The sequence below is a fragment of the Lasioglossum baleicum genome, chromosome 4 (assembly GCF_051020765.1).
Source record: "Lasioglossum baleicum chromosome 4, iyLasBale1, whole genome shotgun sequence".
NCBI lineage: Eukaryota > Metazoa > Arthropoda > Insecta > Hymenoptera > Halictidae > Lasioglossum > Lasioglossum baleicum.
This window is the reverse complement of record NC_134932.1, coordinates 18,723,158-18,745,177: the sequence shown is the minus strand read 5'-3', so window position 1 is coordinate 18,745,177 and position 22,020 is coordinate 18,723,158. Positions and strand designations below refer to the sequence as shown.

At 39.3% G+C, this 22,020-nt stretch overlaps 1 protein-coding gene across 5 annotated transcripts in view; it reads left to right on the top strand.

The window, feature by feature from the left end:
• Positions 1–22,020, top strand: part of LOC143207819 (agrin-like) — a 580,688-nt gene that overhangs the window by 196,836 nt on the left and 361,832 nt on the right. For 4 of the 5 annotated variants that reach the window (XM_076421623.1, XM_076421622.1, XM_076421621.1 and 1 more), the window contains exon 4: positions 7,092–7,124. The exons of the other annotated variant lie outside the window; for it this stretch is intronic. In XM_076421623.1, coding sequence (XP_076277738.1) covers positions 7,092–7,124 — 33 coding nt within the window. The remainder of the gene's footprint in view (positions 1–7,091; positions 7,125–22,020) is intronic. 5 annotated transcript variants of the gene reach the window in all.

Here is a 22,020-nt window from a genome sequence, read left to right as displayed (position 1 = left end):
TGTTTCTATAACCAGGCATGCTGACGTCCTTTTATTACATTCTAATTGTTGTTCACGTGTTGAACAATTTTTCACACTTTTTTCAATCGTTAGATGTGACCAAGTTTATACATTCGTCAACACCATTTGTTTATCCTCATTTTTAAAATGTCTTATGAAGTAATTAAACAATTTAATAGAGGAAAGTCAAGGACTGAATAAAAAGTTTTCTGTAAACTACAAGATGGTGGTAATGAACGTGTCAATGAATTTTCCAAAGGGTAAAATGATTTTATACACGATGAGAACATGTTCCTTCGAAAGATTAATGATGTTAGAATTAAGTGATGATTGAAGATATTCAAAAACATTTTAAACTATTTTGCAGATATTCATACAATTCTTGTGTTAAGGCCACATACTTTAAATAAGATCGAAATTGTAAGAAACACTATTACAATATTATATTTTATATCAACAAAGACGAAAATCGTAAGAAACATTATCGCAATATTGTGTTCCACAAAATTAAATACGGTAACAGCACGACCCAGAAAAGATAGCAAACATTTTTCAGATGAAGGGGATGCTCTATATCTGCCTGACCACGAGGCTGTATCCCTCGTGGAGCAGGAAAAGCATACAGTTTCTAAACAATGAATCTCTATCAAGCTGTTTGTTCCAATCACTTAGCAAATTGACGCGCACCCCCCAGTTTCGCGGATCGTTATTCCCGAACGTTTCAATCCAACTCCCGCAAAATCTTTCACTTTACGTCTCAATAATTGCGAGCTTTTACGCGGTCCTCCGACGCGACGTCGAATCCATTCGTACTGGAAGGGTTGACACCCGGTGCGAAGAAGGGGTGGACTAAGTGGTAGATTCAGCTTGATCGAAGACGGAGAACAAGTCCAGAAAAAGGGTCTCGGGACTCGGTAAGTGGACTTAAACTCGTCGAGAGGGTTGCACGAGGCGAAGGTGAAAAGAAGAGAACAGGGGCGTCGATACAAAGTGCTGTTTACGCCGTCATTTCGCTTGCTACTTTCGTTTTCTAAAACTTCTACCGAGATTTCAACCTCCCCTCGAATGCCATTACTTCCAACGTTCCCGTTTAATCATTCGACAGAAATAAGTTCTGCCATAAATCGTTGTAATAGTTGTATATCTTCTGTAGTTTCTGTTTTAAACGAATAAATTACTTGTGACTAGCTTTCCATATAGATGAGCTCTGTGGATCATGCTTATCCGGACGCCAACAGGAATTAACGTATTTAGCGTTATCGCAAAACACTGGCCCAATGAAACAAATAAATGGCTTTCAATTAATTTTTTCATTTCGCTTCGATTTATGCAATTCCCTGCCCATTAGTTGTGGGATAGCAGCGGCGGATAATGCAAAGCTATCGATTTGCAAAATCCATAGTCTTTTTAAAGTTTACTATCGATAAGGAATAAATATACTAAATATAAATATATTTTAAATACATAAATATATTAAATATACATTTAATATACGGCGCTATCTGTACTGAAAAAGCCTGAGAAAAAAACTAGTTTTGTTCATATTTAATACTGGAACAACTATGCTAAAGACCTTCATTTCAAGAATTTAGCATTACACTCTAACTGAAAATTTCTGATCTTGTGTGAGCTTGAAGGGAATTATGTCGTACACGAATGAATTCATTCTGACACACGCTTACACAATTGTTCACACACGACTTGTTGAATAATATATACGTCATAATTAGACTGCGGATTTTATGCATTTATGAATATTAATTTAAAGCAGTGGACATGTTAAAAATATTTAACCCCTTGCCTTACAATATCGTGTCTGATTCGAGATGAAGATTATGAAAAGATTCTGATATAAAAATGTATGTTAATAATTTTCTTTAAACCGAAATAAAATTCTATTTTGGTTTTGTTAATATACAGCTATTGGAGAACATATAGGTATACAATTTATATCGATTTTCTCTACAAAAAAGTTCGAATCACTGAAACCGTAAAATAAATCGTAGGGCAAGGGGTTAAGAACATTAACGTATGTATTAGTTTCAGCTTAACAAAATAATTGGAAGAAGAATACAAGTTTTATTTAGCTCCTGTGTCCTGCAATCAATGCGAACATTTTTTATTTTGCATAAAGATCCGCAATCTAGTCATAGTAAACGGTTCGCAATCCGTTGCCAAGCTATGCACTAGTGAAACGGAATGTTCGCGATGCAAAGTCGATTTAGGGCCTGCGAATTTTGTTCACGCGTGCATAATGTTTTGTCGGCAGATCGGGCCGGCTTCGGTGCGTAATATCCGACAAACGGCGCGAACCACAGCTCCGTCGCCCTTGATCCAGCATTTTTCTTATTAGACGTAAATGCGACCGCCGAGAGAGATATCCTGGCGCCCTTCCCAGCGAGAGCATTTTATCCGCAAGAAGAAATGTCGACCTTGCCCTGCACGAGCGATTTTTTTCGTCCCTTTTCTGAAGCGACGAGACCGGAATATAACCGCGACCCCCCTCCCCCTGCCCCTGCCCCTGTGACCCACCCCCTTCGTCCGCCCCTGCAATTTGCATTTCTCTGCCGTTCTTTCTTTCACGCCTCCTCCCACCGTACCCTGCTCGCCACCTTAGTCTAGTGACAAAGGAGCCGCCTAAGTGGACGGGACGAACGGAATAAAGGTGTTCCCGCGATGATCCTCCATTTGGACGTAACGCCGCTGATAAATCTTCCCGTAGACAAGCGCGATCCATCGACGCCATGATCGAACGATGTACACGTACGTTTTACCGTGCCCACGGCGAAACTAATAATCGCGTTCTGACGGACAGTTTGATAAGTCTGCCTCGCTCATTTCTTAATTTCACGCGACGGAGAATCGCTCTTCGCCCTTTACCAGTGATAACAATAATTTCACAGTACAGTGTTTTCCTTGTAATTCCTCAATTGTTCCAGATTACCTGAAATTCTTGTTAATCTATATTAATAACAGCACAGTACTCCTTCAACACGTTTGCAACCCTGTTCCAGCGATAGCCTTCATTGTTGCAATATTTCAAAATGTAACGCATTCCCTTGTAAAACGTGCATGAATATATTGCCACGGAAACGTTATTTGAAGTTATGAAACACATAGCATATTTGGAGAATTTATAACTTTTCCGTGACACGCGTAAAATTAATTTAATTTTCTTTACATGATATAGGAACCCCGCTGCCGGTCACACGTGTGTGACGTTGGCAGCGAATGAATGAATCTCTGGAAGCTCACTTTTTCATTTGACGCAGTGGATAATTGCTCTTGGACTTTATCAATGATAAATGTTCTTTCATATTTATGCGATATTCCTTGTAATTCCGCATTTGTTTTCGATTATTTCAAACATCAATACTTTATTCATTCTTGTTAGTCTGTATTAATAGTGTCATAAATTTTTCATTTGTTTATACTGGATACTTACTTTCAACAAGCATATAAAATTTATTTTATGCTTCTGTTAAAAATTTATTTATATAGAACCGTTTTGAAGCCTTATTCTTTGGTTAATATTCGCAAGGGATGTTACCACTCTTAAAAGTCGCAACAAAATTCGAATAAAAATTGTTGACTCACTAAACACGTTACAAAAATGCTGGTTTCGCTTAAGGTAAATAACGTGAAAAGGGCCGCATTAAAGTAGGACAAATAAATGAAGTCACGAAACCAGCTAGTAGATTCATCTCTGGCAATCTCCGTGATGGCTCGGGCGTAGTTTATCGATGTCCTCGGTACCACTGGTAGGATCTGTTTCTCTTTCATTTTTCGTATTCTGATTACGATCAAGGGACGCCACTGTGTACAGGTACATACACACGTCAGCGAAGGAAAAGATATAGAAAGAGAGCTCGTGGGGATCTAAAGGAACTCATCCATTTGCAACAGTCTCGCTCAAGAGCACGCAGAACTACTGCATTACATAAACAAATTAATTGATTAGACGCACTCTATGCTAGACTGTGGATCTTTATGCAAAACAAAATTTTCTGCATTATTTACAAGAAGCAGGAGCTGAATAAAAATATTTTATCTCTTTGATCATTTCAATCCGATGGAAATAAAATATTGGTATTTTTAAATAATGCAATGATATTTTTAACTTTTACTATCTCAGTTTTGTACCTGTGTGGTTATGCAATATAACAATAAGTCCTCCATAAGTAGAATAACTTATCAATTTTGTTCAGATTCTTACCTATAACTAAGCAGAAACTAAAATATCTATTTCAGAAAATTTGTTTTTAATGAGATTCAGCCTTATTCAACTCTTGGACTTTGATAAGTTTTTTATAACACAGTTCTTGAAAGGTCTGTTAAATAGTATGCAGAAACATTCAACCAAAAATGTAATGAATAGCCTGAACATAACCGATGCATATTCATGACAAATAAAGTAAAATACAATTCCAGTATATGTACATGCACCAAACAATAATATAAATAATCTACTGTGTTTCCAATTATAACGTGTAAACATTATATTGAAATGTTAATAACGTATCGAATTGGAACAATAATATTATTATAATATTGACATGCAGCGTCGCGAATTTTAAAAACCATGTCGGAAACTCGAAAATGGAATAATCATCACGATATTTCCGCAGTTACAATGACGAAACATTCTCGTCAAATTCGAGCAGAAACTAATCTCGTTCGATCTCTAATCCTCCGAACGGTTCGATTATATTTTTCTGCATGGCGTTGCATTCGTCCAACATTCAAATTTCACAAATATTTCGGCATATTTATATCGATCCGTTCACAACGGAGTTAATCCAAATCCCGGTGCTCGGGAATCACGATATTTCGCGTTGTATGAATCGTGGAGCACGCGCGTCACATGCGTGTTTATTTGACGTGTGCGTGGAAAACTAAATTCCGCAGTTAATAAATACATTAGCAGCATCGATGCGGAAGGTATTAAAATGTGGAAGAGAGAGAGAGAGAGAGAGAGAGAGAGAGAAAAAAGAGGTAAAAATCGCAACATTCTCCGCGGATCGTGAATTATTTCGCGGGTGGACGTTGTCCCGGGGTGAAACGCTCTCGGCTCGGGTTCGTGTCGGACGAGCAAAGTCGCTGGCAAAGATAGACACGCGAACGACACAGGGAATAATGCTATTGTCGAGCGGTTCGCTCGATTTTCGAGAAGATAAGTAGCACGAGCGAACCCGGCCGGATTTTCGAAGTCGTATGCAGTTACGAGTCGCGTCCGCGCATTCCGCATACGTGCGCCGTAGTTGAATCGCACTATGCATTTCATCCTCCGGACCCGTTCCACGTATTTACGTACCATCGCGTTCGCGGGATCCTCTGCGGAATTCTTCTCTGATGCGCGTCCCAGCACAGAAATCCTCTTCCCACCCCACCCAGACCACCGAGCAAAATTGCACTATCGTAACCGACAAACTTTCCGCTGCATCTGCATGCGTGCACGCTGTTGCACGTAAAGTGATCCCGCTGTTACTCGTTAGGCAGTGCGAGCATCGCCGTGTCCCTCAAAGTTAAGAATAACGGGCGAAAAAGAAGAACATTTTCTCACGCAAAGCCCCCGTAATAATAATGAAAGTTGTGTAATTAAACTGCACTTCTCGGTGGCAATAACGAAGTAAGGTAGTAACGATTATCGATTTTGTATTGGGTCTTGCAAAGATAAGTCTTTCCAAGTGAAAATATTAAAAAAGACTTTAAGACTATTACTATATTATGTTCACTTCATTAAAATTATCAGTGAAGAATATTTTATATTTAGCTCCTGTATTTTGCAATTGATGCACACGGAATATTTTGCATAAACATCCAGCGTCTACCTAGTTATAAGTTACATACAAATCATTGAGAGATTTTTCAGATTTTGTTTTACGTACGTGTACTTCATAAATACACAGCCTATAATTATAAGCATATTAGACTTAAAAAGTGTATCATCAAAAACATTCAATTATCTCGTACGAATCTCATCTACGGTTCAAGGTGTTTGAGAGAGAAAAGGTACGTAAGGTCGAAGCTCACTCCTTTTCTTGAACAGTAGAGATGGCCTAGATAAATATGAAAAATGTTGTTGATCTTGAGTCACACAACTTGACTGATGGTTTCCACGTTTCCGCGTGTTATACGAGGAATTCCAACAGTTGTGTAGTCATTCTTTACTTCTGCTGGCTTTGCAACCAGTTTATTTCGTTGCCGTATTTCATTTTATGTTTCTAGAATTTCTATTTGTACTTTCAGATTTTCCGACATATTTTTCTTCTATTTCGTGAATCTTTTTATTCTATTTCGTGAGTATACATTACTTATTGTGTGTACTAGCAGATGCGTTACACACAAGAATAAAATTATTGTCTCGATCCTACATTATCAATCAATTTTATCATAATAATGCGATAGAACTTACATAACAAATCCATCTAAAAGCGCCAGCACCAAACAGACCTAAACTGGTCTAAATAAAAAATGAATAAATAAATAAATGAAAAGAAAAATTAATTTTAAAATTGAATGGAATGAAAATTTGTCTCTTGAGGGGCCATTGAAAAAGAACACGTGATCAAAGACAATGAAAATTGACAAGTTTTCAGTGACAATTGTGAGAGTTACCGACACACCATGCGAAATTCGTGGTGAAATCCTAACACGTGCGCTAACATACATACATCTCGGAGCGAGATAGCACGCGAGCGCAAATGCAAATGTTAAGCACCGCTTAATTAGGAGAACTATTAAGGAATCTCGTTTCTCGGCTCGCGGGGAATCGCGATCACGATAAAAATGCTTAATGTTTCGCCGGGCTTTACCGCGTTGCATAAATTACTGTCGCCTTATTAATATACTTGAGAACGTTTTCGCGTTTACATCGGATAGCTTCATTGTAGCACCGTTAATTTATATACGCCATGAGAGAATTAATTAGTTGCGTGGAGAGTGGCGTCCCACCCTGTGTAACGTAATACACAGTGTTGTCTAGTGTCTAGTACATACACGGCTCACATCGATGTTGTTATTTATGTTGTATAATGATCGTTGACGACACTTGATCACGCTAAACAACGTCTGCTTTCCTTTTGTTCCAGGTAAGGATCCAAATTCCGCCAATAATAACGCCGGTGAGTGTTCATCTAACAATATAACATTATCACAGCATGCGTGTTGTTGCTTCTTTAATGCAGAAATGTGACTGACCGACTCTCGTTCTATTTTCGAAATTTCTCTTTCAATTTTCATTCCATTGTTTCGCTCTAATTATAACTTTTTTCCACAATTATTAACAACGAACAATTATTAACTATGTACACATTCGAAAATAATTCGGTTTTCATTAACAGAAATTAATATTGCAGTCATTTAACTCTTTATTAATCATGTTTCTTCATTATTGCAACGCAGGAATAGTGCATGCTTATTTATGTTCACTGCTGTTCGAAAGTTCAGATGACCCACTACTGTTTTCTCGGCTAATCTATTTAAAAGGGATACAATAAAATGAATATTTATTTAAAAGAGTAGGGGATGCTCTGAACTTGAGAACGATAATATATAATATATACTTCCAACACAGCTCGGAATTAAAATTAATTGTGAAACACACAAAATATGGACGAACAATGCTCTTAGAAATTCAATCGAACCAGAGAATTGTAATACGGTCACAATATCTCTGTCTATGTCTGCGTCCAATCATCGTAAAATAATAATGAAGAATGTCCAATCGTCGTTTACTCCATAAAATCGTAATAAACTAAACTCTATTATCGCCTTGAGTGTTCTCGAAGTGGTCTTTTAGAAGAGTATTGATTCGATGCCCTGCTAATCGACAACTACTTGATTTTTACTGACGAGCAAAGTAGGCGTCACGACGAAATTCCAACGATTCGTTTAGTTATCGCTGTCGTAATTCTAACACGACGATCCTGGAAATGAGTGGACGAAGATAGAAGAGGAATCTTCTGTTTACGGGACTGTTCAAATCTACTGCTCTTTTCTCGTGTCTCGTAGCTGCAATTTCAGCCTGACAGATCTCCAAGCTCCCTAGCATGGGAGATAGTACGAAAGATATATCGAGCAAGAAGTGTTTTGAATAATGTAAAATGGACCACACATTCGAGAGAGAATATACAGACAATCATAAACGTCTTCCATACAGACGTATGGGATATTTGAAAGAATAAAGTAAACATCTCCGAATAGTGACGACGTTCTTAAATAACATTTTTTTTTATAATCATGGTAAAAGTCGTAATTTTATGAACGCTGCTCTTGATCACGTAGCAGTCTTGGCTACATTTAAGGTTGAAAATAAGTATATCGTAATGTTACGAATATGAATATTTTTTTAAACGTTTCTGTCTTTTTAGTGAGCATACAAAGTCCCCTACATTTTCATCCTAATAACTTCTTTATAATATAGTTCACAAAAGTATTTTTTAGTAGTAATATATTATTTACATACGTTCTCTTAACAAAGAGATTGACTTTATAATTACACATCAATTTTGAAACACTACTAAAATTATAATGGATAATCTTCGCTCTTGCGAACGAACACTTCCGAAGGTACACTAAAGCTTTCCAGAAAGAAAAGCACGAGTTAATTTTTAAGATTACTTTTCCCCGGCGGAAGAGCTAAAGAGAGTACAAAAGCAAAAAATTTCATTATATTTCTGTCAAGATTCATTACAAATCTGCGAAGTTTCGAAGAAACTGGAATTGTCGGATTACCGAAGTTTGCTTGTTAGCTGGACGGGATTATCTCGGCCTATCAGCGAGGCTGTTCCGTAATTGACGCGAAAGAAATCACTCGCTCCAGGCGAATGTTTCCAGAGCACGTCACTATGGAATAAAAATATTTCGTAAAATAGACGTAGGGCGGTATCGAGGACGGTTTACCGGTATCAGAGCGGCGGAACCTTTTAAAGCCCAAAAACGGCGAACGCTGTGTAAGCGCATATGAAATGAGGAGTAAAAAGACGAAACGTATCGGCTATCCGGAGCATAAAATGGACTGGTTTCTTTCGACTCGCCGACCTCTTTCCACGGGGATCCTCTAATCTTTTAGAACCGCCGCGGATGTAGCATAGCCAGCCCTCGGGCGGATACTTCAGCCCCTTTCTCGTTTCTTCGGCTAATACACGTCGAAGGGGGTCGAAGACGGTTATAGGTCGTGGTCCTGGTCCTTCCTGGAACCTGTAGGATTACCAGTGTGCAGCCTAATCAGCCAGATTGCCTGCAATTTGCCGACCTTATCTCGCTACATTCTGTGGCTCTCTTCTGTTCTTCCGCTCCCATGGACGACAGCCGTTCGCGGAGGAACTTACGCGTCCTCCTTTCCTGGCCTCCTTTCCTCACTGAATTGCCAGACACGGGTTCGAACCCGTTCGGAATTTCTTTAATCCAACGGCACTTTACTCTAATCCCCTGCTGGAGCTTCTAGCGCCGCGATTTGTTGTTTTTGCTCGATGCAAAAATAATTGCTTTTCTTTCGCAATCTGCACATTTGACGCTGTTAGGTCATATGAGCGTGTCCAAACAATGCGTTCTACTACTTCCTAAGCGTCCTCCTAATTACCCGTTCGCTTTCCTAACAAATGTGCTGTCAATTCTTATTTCGCTCAAAACGAAACGAACTGTTGGGCGCACCTAATAAATTGTTACTTAACTATGCACGTGGATTGTACAAGATTGTTGTATATGAAGTGTCTGATTTTTAAGTGTCGAAATGTTTATCGTTCGAAGTAAGCACCATTATAATCAACATATTCGGTCAATGAATCACAAGTTCTCGATTGTGTTATGGTGAAAATTGAACTTTTTGGTCGCTCATGTTCTTCGTTTACGAGAGTGTCATCTCCATTTTTAATTTAGAACTGGATTTTAAACTTGTTTATGCAAAGAAGTTGTATCCTATTATAGCCACGAAAAGATACAAAGGAGAACGACTTTATTCTTTCGAGTATCAATCAGATTCCATCATTCGAATTCGTCGAAGCACGTAACATTACATTCATAAAAGAGAACAATTTGCATCGACAGCATGATCGTAATCGCATTCTACTTTGCGATGCGGTGGAACGCGAACACATCGCGCTTCGAGAGCATTTATTTCATTGTAACACATAGCCGTTGCATTTCCAAGCTATTTTGATCCACCGGTTCGCTATTTATTTTGGTATCCTTTTACAGAAGTGTGTTTTTGCGTGCGCGGGAGAGTTCTGTTACCTTTCAACGCGAATTTCAGGCGTTCGGAAAAATTCCATTTCACGTTTTCACAATTGGTCCACTCGGTATTTCATCGACTGACTTTAACAAAACAGGGGGTAACACCCACCCGGAAGTGAGCCGCACGTGCTCACGCGAGAATTAGGTGAATTTTAACAACAATTTGCGCCGGCCGATTGCATTTCCATTGTCCAATTACTTTGGAACTCTTTCCCCCAGGTTTGTACTTCGTCGGTAAAACAGGGGATTCGACGCAGCGGCGAAATTGAACGAACCGAATCAGATTTTTTCGCTCCTCGGTCCTGGACCTGGATCCGAGGGAGATTCCGGCGAGATTGAAGCACACTTAAATTCTTCTCCCGAAAACTAAGCTCCTTCTCTCTTTTCTTCTTCTTCTCTCTCTGTCTCTCTCTCTCCTGAATCCTTCTCTTCGCCCTTCATTTACATGTAACGCCTGCATAAAGCGTTACTTATCTCGAGCTCAGTTTTCGTTCCGACGTCGTCATCTACCTCCTTTGCTAAGCTCCCGCTTCTTGCTATTTACTTCGAACTCCAGCTTCCGTTTTTAAGACGCCTCCGAGGAAGCTGCGAATATTAGATATCACAATCAGAGAAGAGGAACTATACAATTTTCTTCACGGGTACAATTAGACTGCGGATCTTCATGCAAAATGAAAATATGCCTTGTCAATTATTAGAAATAGCAGACGTACACAAATGTATTCCTTCTCTTAATAATTTCAACCATTCAGCGACCACGATCGATTTTTAACCCAGTGCACTATAACATCGAGTCAGACTGGTGATGAGGATTTCGAACAGAATCCTATGAATATGTATATTATTAATTTCCTTCCTTAGTAGCACAAAATATTGTTTAAACGTTTTTTTCAGATATTGAAACAATAGTTTTCGAGAGAGAGAGCCACACTTTTTAATACGAAAAAAATATTAGTTTGAAATATTACATAGAGATACGAGAGAACAACAAGATGTTTGTACAGTTCATAATTTTGAGACGAACTTTAAAGAAGTGGATTAAGTACAATTTTATTTTTATTGTAGCAATACTTTTAAATAATTATGAAAAACTGTATGAACATTATTGAACTTTCAATTTTATAGTTCTTCAATTTATTACCATTAACAAGCCATGTCCACATTTTTCAAAATTATCTTTAAAGATAATATATTTTTGTTCAATTAGCACAGGTTTTCGAATTTTTCATCTCAGATACAAGTCCGAATTTTTTAATTTCGAAGCAATCAAGAAATGTGAAAATAGAATTAAGATTGCTCAACGTTCTCCATAAACATGTTTTTATTTTCACAATATACGAAAGGCTTTCTTTAGGCTTCCATAGTTGCACCCTATAATACATCTTTACCTCGCCATGTTTTCAGTTATGATTCCAAAAGCGAAATGGTGTTTTTCCACGCGTAGTTGTACGAATTTAATTTCCGAAATGCCTACTGCAATTTATTTATAATTCGCACTGCGCACGCGGTGCTGTGCGTATTAAAAGGTTAAAAACAACCGTCTTAGTTAAGAGAGAGTGACGTTACGGAGGTTTCGGGTTATTATGCGAAACGTTTCCATTCCGCAGTCGCACAATTTTTATTCGGCTCTTTGCTCAGGCACACAACATTCTGAAAATGAACTCGCCTGGATTTTAATGCATTCCATCCAGCCGGCCTGTTTGTCGGAACCCTATTCTCTCCCACTTAGAATCTTCGGTTCTTTATTCTCGTTCGCGCGTCCGTTTGTGGAATGGTAATCGAGAAACTCGGCGGATTCAACATGAAAAATTAACCAGAACCTAGAGTGGGGAGAAGAGATGGATCCTCTAACAAGGTAACACGGGGCGTAATAATAAAAATCGTTGGAATAATACGTACGGTTTCCAACGGTGCTGGCGCACAGCATCGCGCGCAAGAGCGTTCGGGAACGAAATTAATATTTAATCACGCGGACGAGTTATAAAATACGTAATGCCGGCTCGAATAACTTCATAAACGTTGCCGGATCAAAATTTAATAACGTATCAACGCTGAACGCGGCTTATGCTAATACACTGGAATAATATTGCAGAAAGAGAGGAGGGGAGAGACCGTTGGGACGGGCGCATTATCCGCAATTAAATTGTCCAAAAAAACAGGTAGGGGATTCGAGTTCTGCTACATCGATCCCGCGATATTTCACCGATATCTCTGGCCGCGTTTTTTCCTCCGCTCTTTCATAATCGCTGCTCTTTTATCCGAACCCGTTCCCGTGGCGCGGCGGCCTACTTAAAGCGAGCCGAGCCGTCCGGCAAATAAATAGCGAGGAAAAGCTAGTCGCCGATTCTATTTATATCCCTCCGAGGATTTAATTGGAATTAAAGTTGCCCATAATCTTCTATTAACTCGACCACATTTTTTCACCGTTCCCTGCATTCTTGCGAGGCCGTTGGAGAGGGGGGCATGAGTATGGAATCCATAAGCGGAAGAGGTAATGGAATTTTGAAACGGGTAAAGCGAAAACGGGAGAGACAAACGGGGAGGGACCGTGAGAGCGGAGAGACCGGATAAGAGAGACAGAGCGAGAAGGGGGGAGAGAGAGAGAGAGAGAGGAGACATCGTCAACGCGACCACGTCTACCGGAGGATTATCGTGGGTGACAAAGGGATTTGAAAGAGGCGGCACGGAATTGGATTCTGAGAGAAACGCGAGAGCGCTCTCGAAAGCCGCTTTGTGTTCCTCATACAATAATTATTTGCGAAATTGTCGTGAAGTTGCGAGATATCAAGTGGCTGTTGATGACGGATATTTCTTCGAGAGGCCCGATAGAAAATATCGACCCTACCGGATGCCATAATTACTCCGATTCGAGTCCATTAATCCCGTCCTCTTATATTTCCCAGCTACCCTATCGTTTTTTCGTCGATTCTTCACCCGTTTCGTCTACGCAACCCCTTCCGGCCCCTGTCGGCGTTTCGCAGAGCGCACGCGAAACGTATGGAAAAATGCCTGCGTGCAGCTTTCCATTTCTCCCCTACCCCCACCGTTCGCCCGTTCTTTTTTTTCGGTGGTCGCGGTTTAATTAGAAGCCGAGAAATTAAAACGAACGAACGCACGACGACGGTTGTGTGTGGCCATTGTTGTGCTTCTCCTCGCGCGGTGCGCCAGGACGCGAGCGACCCCTGCGTGTTCCGGGGTTCCGGGACAGAGCTCGGCAATTCGCGAAGAACCGGTTTTTGCAACCCTCGTTTTTTCGGAAAATTAGTAGCTGCTCCACCCCGACGGAATTCGGTTCTCAGCTTCGCGTTTCGCTACTTCAGACTGTTCCACGGCAATCTTTTTTCCCGGCGAAGTAACGCGCTTCTCCCGGCACGAATGCAAATGGTGGGACGTTATTGTTCCGCCAAACGGATGACAGGAAAATGGCGGAGTCTTCGGGGCAGGCAATGACACTGCATTTCGATGGCATACTGGCCGAATTTCGCTCAATTTCGCATGATTTTGCTTGAACTGTTACATAGTTCGTGTTATTGCTAGACTGTATAATAGTTAACCGTTGCGTATACATATAATGTATTGATGCTACATCAGTAACACATTTATTGTCTTTCTCATTTAATAATGAATATTTTACGAAACCCTACACCTGCGAATCGTGAATGGTGTTACACGTAAATGTACATAATCTAGTTATTATGATACTGCTGCATCAAGTTATGTAAATCTATTCACGAAATAAATTATAATTAATTAGTGTAACTTATTAATTCAGCTATTTGTATACTCACTACTAGACTGTAAATTAACATAAAAATTACCTTCATTGATTGCAATAAGGAGTATCCAGATAAAAATTTTTTTTAGCCATTTTAATGAGTTGAAAATGGTACGTAGATATTCCTAAATTGTTTTACTCTTTCTACCGCTTTCATTTTTAGTAATTTTTGTTAGAAATTCGTAAAACTCACATATTTCTCACTGATAGACTGTAAATTTGATGCATTTATGCTAAACTATATAAAATGGCAAAAATATGAAAGGAATTTAAAACTACTGTTTACTTTGAGCCTGTTAAAATGATTCAGGAAGGAAAGAAATATCTATTTAAAACCTGTGTTTAGTAATCGATTAGATACCAACATATTTAATAATGTAAACAATATTGTGAATAATGGTACAGCAATTTTTATCGAATGCTAAGGGTTAAAATCCCACCGACCAAGTCGCTGTGGTCTATAAAACTCGATATGGTAATTTTAGAGTGACGGTCTTTGGCTAGTAGTACTCTGTCCCATTTATAGGCTTCTCAGTGCTCGCATATACAGATCATATTTGAACCACAGATTATCCTCGAACCAATAACAAGAGCCAAATACGAAATCGCCAAGAGTCATTTTACAATGGTCGGGTGAAACGGTTCTAAATCGTCGGTTCGCTTTATCCGGTTCGTCCAACCTTGGCAGTGGTTTGCATCCCTCTTATCTCCAATGGAGATTTGCCATAAATGCTAACGTACTACAGGTTGCTGCTATACAACTAGTGCACGAACGAACTAGTGCAAAGAAAGAAAGATACACGAGTGCTCCAGAAATTTCAACTACCAAACCTACAATAATTACTATCTTGCATCGCATCAAGTGATGTAAAAATTTTAGCCGAATTCTTTGCAATTGTCTCAACTATCGTGCAATTAAAAATTCCTCTTTCGATACGGCCGTTGCCGTTTCCAGTTAGCCGTGTGTCCGACAAACAGTCAGTTTGATTTCCGCAGCAATTTCCGCGGGGCGAGCAGTGTATTTAAGCCCGCAGCGCTAACAATTCCTCGTGGCCACAATTTTGATCTCCGCAGGCACGGGGAAAGGTATTTTCAATTTTTCCATTCCGGCCTCGTAAGCGTGACAGTGCTCCGCTCTGTGACTATATCCGAGAGAGAAAGAGAGGGAGAGAGAGGGAGAGACCTTCGTCTCTTTGCTCGAGGTATACCGAAAATACGCGCGCGACTCGAGAATAAAATGGGAAAAAACGGGCGCGGAACGCGCGCTGGCAAAACGGTAACAAGGCGCGAACGGGGCCGGAACAAATGTGACTTTCAATAAGCGGCGACGCGCTGAAACGGGCGACGACGGCGGGGGCTCGTATGTCGAAATCCGCGGTGGTTCGCGAATCTGTCCAGGAGGAAGAAAAAGTCGATGAAATAAGGGGAAGAGGATATGGTGGATCGTACGCGTCGAGCCGAACCGACGATGGTCGGTGCCGGGCCGCGTATCGGTCGAATTATCGAGTAGTCCGCTCGCCGGTTTTATGCAGATTCGCTGGGAACGGCCGGCAGTTTCGGAATTAATGCCGGCCGGACAAATGTTTCGCGGTTTTTCTGCTGAATTATCGTACCCCCGGGCGCAGCGGAACGTTCCGTCTCGCCGCGTGTGCTCGCTCGTCACGCGCACATTTGCGACCGCGGACAAGAGGATTCCGCAACGGCGGGATTTCGGCCGGAGAGCCGAATTTGTGCGAACGCCTCATCGACGACGCGTCCGCTTAGCGCGGAACGGAATCGCGGGGGCATGTTGCACCCGCAATATCGCAATAACAGCGATCGAGAACCGGTTCAGCGTCTTTAGGAGCGATTCAGAATTGAGAAAATTTCAACACCCTTGTGATTAGTACACCGTGGATCTTTATGCATTATGTGTAGGTTATAAATATTAACAAGAATTTTTGCAGCTAGTTTTCTTTAGTTTTAATTAACACTGAACCTGCCGAGCGTTAAAAGTAACTGGTACATGTTCCCTTATGAAAATGACGAGACTGATTTTATTTAGACTTCGTGCAGCTCCTATTGTAATATGTGCTCCACTAAAGATATCCATACAATCATTTCTTATGAAATTATTTTTATTATATCAGTAATCGTAAAATAAAAAGTTTAGAACCGGTCGTTTTGACCGGTGATGGTAGGTTTAGTGTTAATTAGGAATAGTAACTTTGCTGTCTTCAACGGTTTTGCAAGCTCACTTGTAAATTCGTAAATTCACTGTGCACCGATCACTCTACGTTCACGACGCGAAAACTGCGTGACGACTTGGTTTTTTCCACAGTCATCGTACCGTCAACGAAAAATTCATTTTTTAGGTTTTGATTCCATTTTGCCGATTTGGTACCGCTGTACGACGGCACGTGTGTCATGGTAGTCGATCCGGACAATCGGGAATCGCGAATAGACAACTGGTGTCGGTGGTCCAGGTGGATGTTGCGGTAATTCCAGTCGCGATGTAACCACGGAGCCCCGAGTATTACAGGCCGGGTACGATGTCGTCGTTGTCGTCTTCGTCGTTTGAACGCGAAACTGGGAACTATTTCCGCGTCTAACCGGGAGAAGGGCCGACATCCGAGGCTACAGATTACGAGAAAGAGGGACGGAAAACAAGATATCAGTCGGGAGTTCCAGTTAACGGCCGTAGAGAAAGCGAGGAATTAGGGATCAAGAGAGAGAGAGAAACGAAGCTGTTGAGACGCAACGTAATGCGAGATCCACGAAAATTTATCTGGAATTTGACACTGAATACCAAAGACTTCGACTAGAGGCAATAAATTATTCTAACAGTCGAAGGCTCTTGAGCCCGAAGCGACGGGACTCGTCCGATTTTTGCTGCGACTTTCCCGTCCATAACATTAACAATTTAAGGCTCACCCCCAATTTTCTTCCACGATTCTTTCTGGCACCTCCACCACAAATTTCACATCCCTTAAGAAGCATCTTTCCGTTCTAGTCTTTAGTCTTCAGCCAGTTCTCGCATAAGCCACAACATTCTACAGTTCTTAGCTTAAATATAAGTTATTGTTACCACAATACGTCATTTTACCAGTCTCTTCCATCTACGCGCGTACAAGAGCTGAACGGGAGAGAGTATGCGTGTTTCTGCATGTGGAAAGGAGAGAGAGAAAGAAAGAGAGAATGAGAGAGGAGGACAGAAAGGCAAAGGTAGATAGAGAACGAGAACTTCGAAGATAGTGTACTCCAAACCTGATTGTCGGCAACGGATTGAATTAAATGTCCGTAGAAAGAGGACGTCAGGGGTGGCGAAATTAATTCGATCTCGAGCGATTAGCACGAATTAAGTCCCATCTTCCCTCACGAGTCTGTCGATTAATCGCGAAAGTGCGAACACCGCCTTCCTGAAGGCGGCGTGTTTTTCTAGACTTAATTGAGACAGTCTGAAGGAATTAAATGCTGTGTGTTGTACAGAATGTGACAGGAAATTTCGAACGGTTTAATGGACATAAATGAGGACGTTTCCGCATTTTAATTTAGTAACCTATAAAACCTAACTGTGTTAGCGAAATCTCCATTAGCAAACGGCACTCGCAAGAGAAACTATCAAGTCATTCACTAAGCAGCTATCCTGCCAATAAGGGTACGGTCTCATTTAGTAGAGTGTCATTGAGAACATTCATTCAAGACATTCTCAGTATCGATACAGGACGCTCCGAAATCAATACAGTATCAATCACGATACTTCAATTCAGTGAGTCAGGGCAAATCAGGACACTTCAGTTGGCAATCAGAATTCATTGCACAGTCCTGTGATAGGAGTATACAGCCAGCTTGTCATTCAATCTGTAGTCCCCGACCAGAAATAATTAGGTGTCATTTGACCCTGTCCTTGCTAAAGGTGACTATAATTAATATACGTTCTAGCTTTAAGTGACCAGCAATCGTCACCTGTGAACGTTTTGTATTCGCTGAAAGCTTCAGGTGAGTTCATTGCTCAAATTTGATTACACCGACGTGTATTTGATTATAACTCATCATGTGCCATTTTGAGAAAATAACAGGTGCTATGCTCCATTCCCGATAAAGCGTGTATTCGCGTGAAACCGGCCCGTAACGAGTTACAGAATTAAAGTAGTTATTCGTATGGGTCAATCAAGCGGATTCGATTGTCCTACAATTTGACTACCATCGATTTGAGTGCAGACAGAGTTAACACTGAAACTACGGGCAAGTGAAAATGATGGTCGAAGCTACAAAGTCAATTGGAAACTCAATACATATACATTTCCTTGTGATTTCTATACCAAAGTACCATTTGATTAATTTTATTAACTCTTGTCTTCAAACTTTGTTGTATATTCTTCTTGACAAATATTAAGAAAATCATTTTTTCTATACGTTTAATTCATCTTACAAGTGATCATCAACATGGTAGTTAAAAGGTTTTATAATCCAAAATAATTTTACAATTATATATATATGTATAACTATACGAGATCGACGAATTGATTCGTACAACTAATATACAAATTTTACTTTCCTGGACGATAAAATTTTCATTAATAACTGAATTACGAATGTCCTACGAGAGTATGGTGTTATTAAATGTAATTGAATTGACAATAATATACAAATTTTACTTTCTTGGACAATTAAATTTTCACTAATAATTGAACTATGAAAGCCTTACGAGTATGATGTTATTAAATGTAATTGAATTGACAATACTATACAAATTTTACTTCCTTGGACAATTAAATTTTCACTAATTATTGAACTATGAAAGTCCTACGAGTATGATGTTATTGAATGTAATTGAATTGACAATACTATACAAATTTTACTTTCTTGGACGATTAAATTTTCACTAATAATTGAACTATGAAAGTCGTACGAGAGTATGATGTTATCAAATATAGTTGAATTGACAATAGTATACCAATTTTACTTTTTTGGATGATTTTGTAGCATAAAAAAATTGATTTATTGTAGCATAAAAATACTATAAGGTCACTGACGTAAGGATTAATTGGTGCTCCCGCTGTTCAATTGTAAATCAAATTCTCCAATATTTTAATTGGACGATTCTTGGAGTATCGGGTACACCTCATCGTAGAATATCACGAGTCCAGAAGGAGCACAGAACCATTCCCCGATTGGACTCAACGATACTGTTTTCCCGAACCTCGATTCCGGTCCTCTTGTACACGCGGAATCACTGCGGGAACAAGCGACTATCGTACGGCAAGATTTTTCCGGGATAACATCTCGTGACAGAAAGATAACATTCTCCCGGAACACGTTCCTCTACGTGACACACGCGTGCATGAGCGCTGGATGTATTTATACTTGGAGCGAGGGACATGCGAGGCGAAGCTCGGAAAAATTGTTTCACCGACGACACCGAAATGCGAAATGTTCTGAAGTGTAGGATGTTGGTTAACAACGACGATCAAGGGTCGAGTAAAACTGTGAAAATTTTCAATTGAGTATAGAATTTTATTGCTACAGTAGAATCCCCTATAACATGATTGAAAAAACTGTATAACCCTTAAAAGTCAACTACTAGGGTCGGCCTTTAGGGCAGTCCCACTTAGATTTATACCAATCATTATTTATTGTGTAATTATTAATCGTTAATTGAGGATTTAGATGAAATTCGACAATCTCAGCTTCTATTTACCACCTCGATTACTTGCTAAATATTAATATAATATTAAGTATAATTCAAAGCGTGTTTATTTTGAATAAAAGCCCTATTAATAACGCTAAGAGATCGTATCCTTTAACAACAACGAATAAAGTAATAACGAAGTCAGCATTATGAAATGGAATACTTGCGATTGTTTTATTCAAATTCGATTACGAAAATTACTGATCCGGAGGCTACATCCAATTTCACTACATTACGAGAATAGTGACAAGCACGAAAGACGATTCCAAACAGTAATCCAATTAGAGTTCGAGTTTTTCAATTTGAAACTCATCCGGAACTTGAAATTAATTTCGAATCAGTGCTATGTTTTTTAATTAGTAGTACTCCGAGAAGATAATCCGAAGATTTGCGGTGTTATTTTTCGGTTTTGCGCACCTCACTTTTATCGAAATATAGTGGAGCTTTTCATATCCTAATTAATTTAGACAAAAGTGTTCTATTATTAATATAAGTTCTATTACAAAAATTTGATTTATTTAAATCAACATCAAAAAAATTAAAATTAATAAAAGGCTATGCGTTTGTGACTGTACTCAGCAATAATTTAAATTAATGCCTAGATACGTAGTTTGTTTCCGTATGCTCGTACATTTCAAATTCTAGTCCGCAGTAATAGGTACGCAGTAATTGGAACATGCTTCTTTTTGGACCGCAATAATACGTACAAAATGTTATCGAATTTATTTTTTAATATTTTATGCTGTGTTAGGCCCTGAGGGCCACCAATTTCTTTTGTACTCAGGAAACACCATTCTTCCATTACATGCTTACTAGGGATGGGATCAAGTACCTCGCAAACGGGTTCGAACTTTGATTGATTGAATTCGAACTCTCTATAAGTACTTCGAAAAAATAGTACTCCGAAGTATACTCGAACGTATGCCAAACAGTTTCGAACCTTTTACAAGTACTTTGGTAAACGGAAATAATACTTGCAAGTATATTCGAATTTTGGTCGAACAGATTCGAAACTTTTATGAATATCGTACCGGAAATTCTCGGATTTTTCTAATCATTATTTTTTTTACCTTTAAAATCAATTATTTTGTCCTCTAATGCATAATTTAATTGAACATGTGTAACTATAATTGCATAAGCTATCGAAAATATTATTCTTAAATAATTACGAATTTAATAAAGAAAGTGCTTAAAACCCACTATGCAATTTTGACTTTCAAGATTCGAGTACTATTTGCGAAAGATTAGATTCTTTTCACCATTGAAGTACTTATAAGTATCTTTTCGAAACTTGTAATTACTCACTCCAAAGTTCGAAATCAGTTTGTATAAAATGAATACTTTTCAAATATAATCATTGAAACATTATTGCGTTTAAGTAGTAATGGAAACCCATGAAATGAAACTTGGTTATTGAAATTGACTCGGATTCGTGAGTACATATTGAACTTGATCCCATCCCTAATGCTTACACGTACTACATATTTCATGATAAATTAGGAATTAATTTTAAAATGAAGTACGCGCGCGCGCGATCGAAAAGAGAGCATGATACCGCAGTAATCGGTACAGTTACCGTACTTTAACTGCCTCGAAAGCTTGTGTACGACACCGTTGTTTCCTTGTCAGTGAATTTCTGATAGTTTGTCACACGATGCTGCTCGAGGCATAACCGATCGTTAAAATATTTTATGAGGTTAACGACGCTAGCGGAGCGAATAACGGCCATTAAAAAATTACTCGTACCCCGGAGCATGCATCTGCGGCAAACAAGTTGTCGGCTTAACAAACCGAATGTTATTTATTCCGAAAATCGGGTTATTGCCACGACGTGAAATTTACGCGATCTAGCGTGCGGCAAAAAACCGAGCGGGCAAGCGTGTGCGCTAAAATCGAATGGAAATTCTTTTTCCCCTCATTTCCATCCTGTTTGGATAAGGAAGGATCAATGGAAATAAAAAAAAAAAATGAAAATATATAAAATATACACGGTTTCATTTAGAACGACCCGAAGGAGAGAGAGAGAGCGAGAGAGAAAATAACATAAGCGATACGTGGCGTGTAATATACAGATTCCATTTCAGAGCTACACTCGAAACAATAAAAAATACAAATTACACCCGGCAGAAGATTAATAGAGATCCGTATCTCGTGCAACCCAGTTTTTGAATATCCGTTACGATAAAAAACATTTGCGGAATGTCATGAGGAGCTTCTTCAGGAATTATTGGAAGCTTTTAATTAAACTAACGAATTGACGCTTGAAAAGAGAGGTAATTGAAATTCAAATTTCTTCGTTTCGTCGGTTTAAACTTCTTCCGGGCGTTTTTAATTAAACATG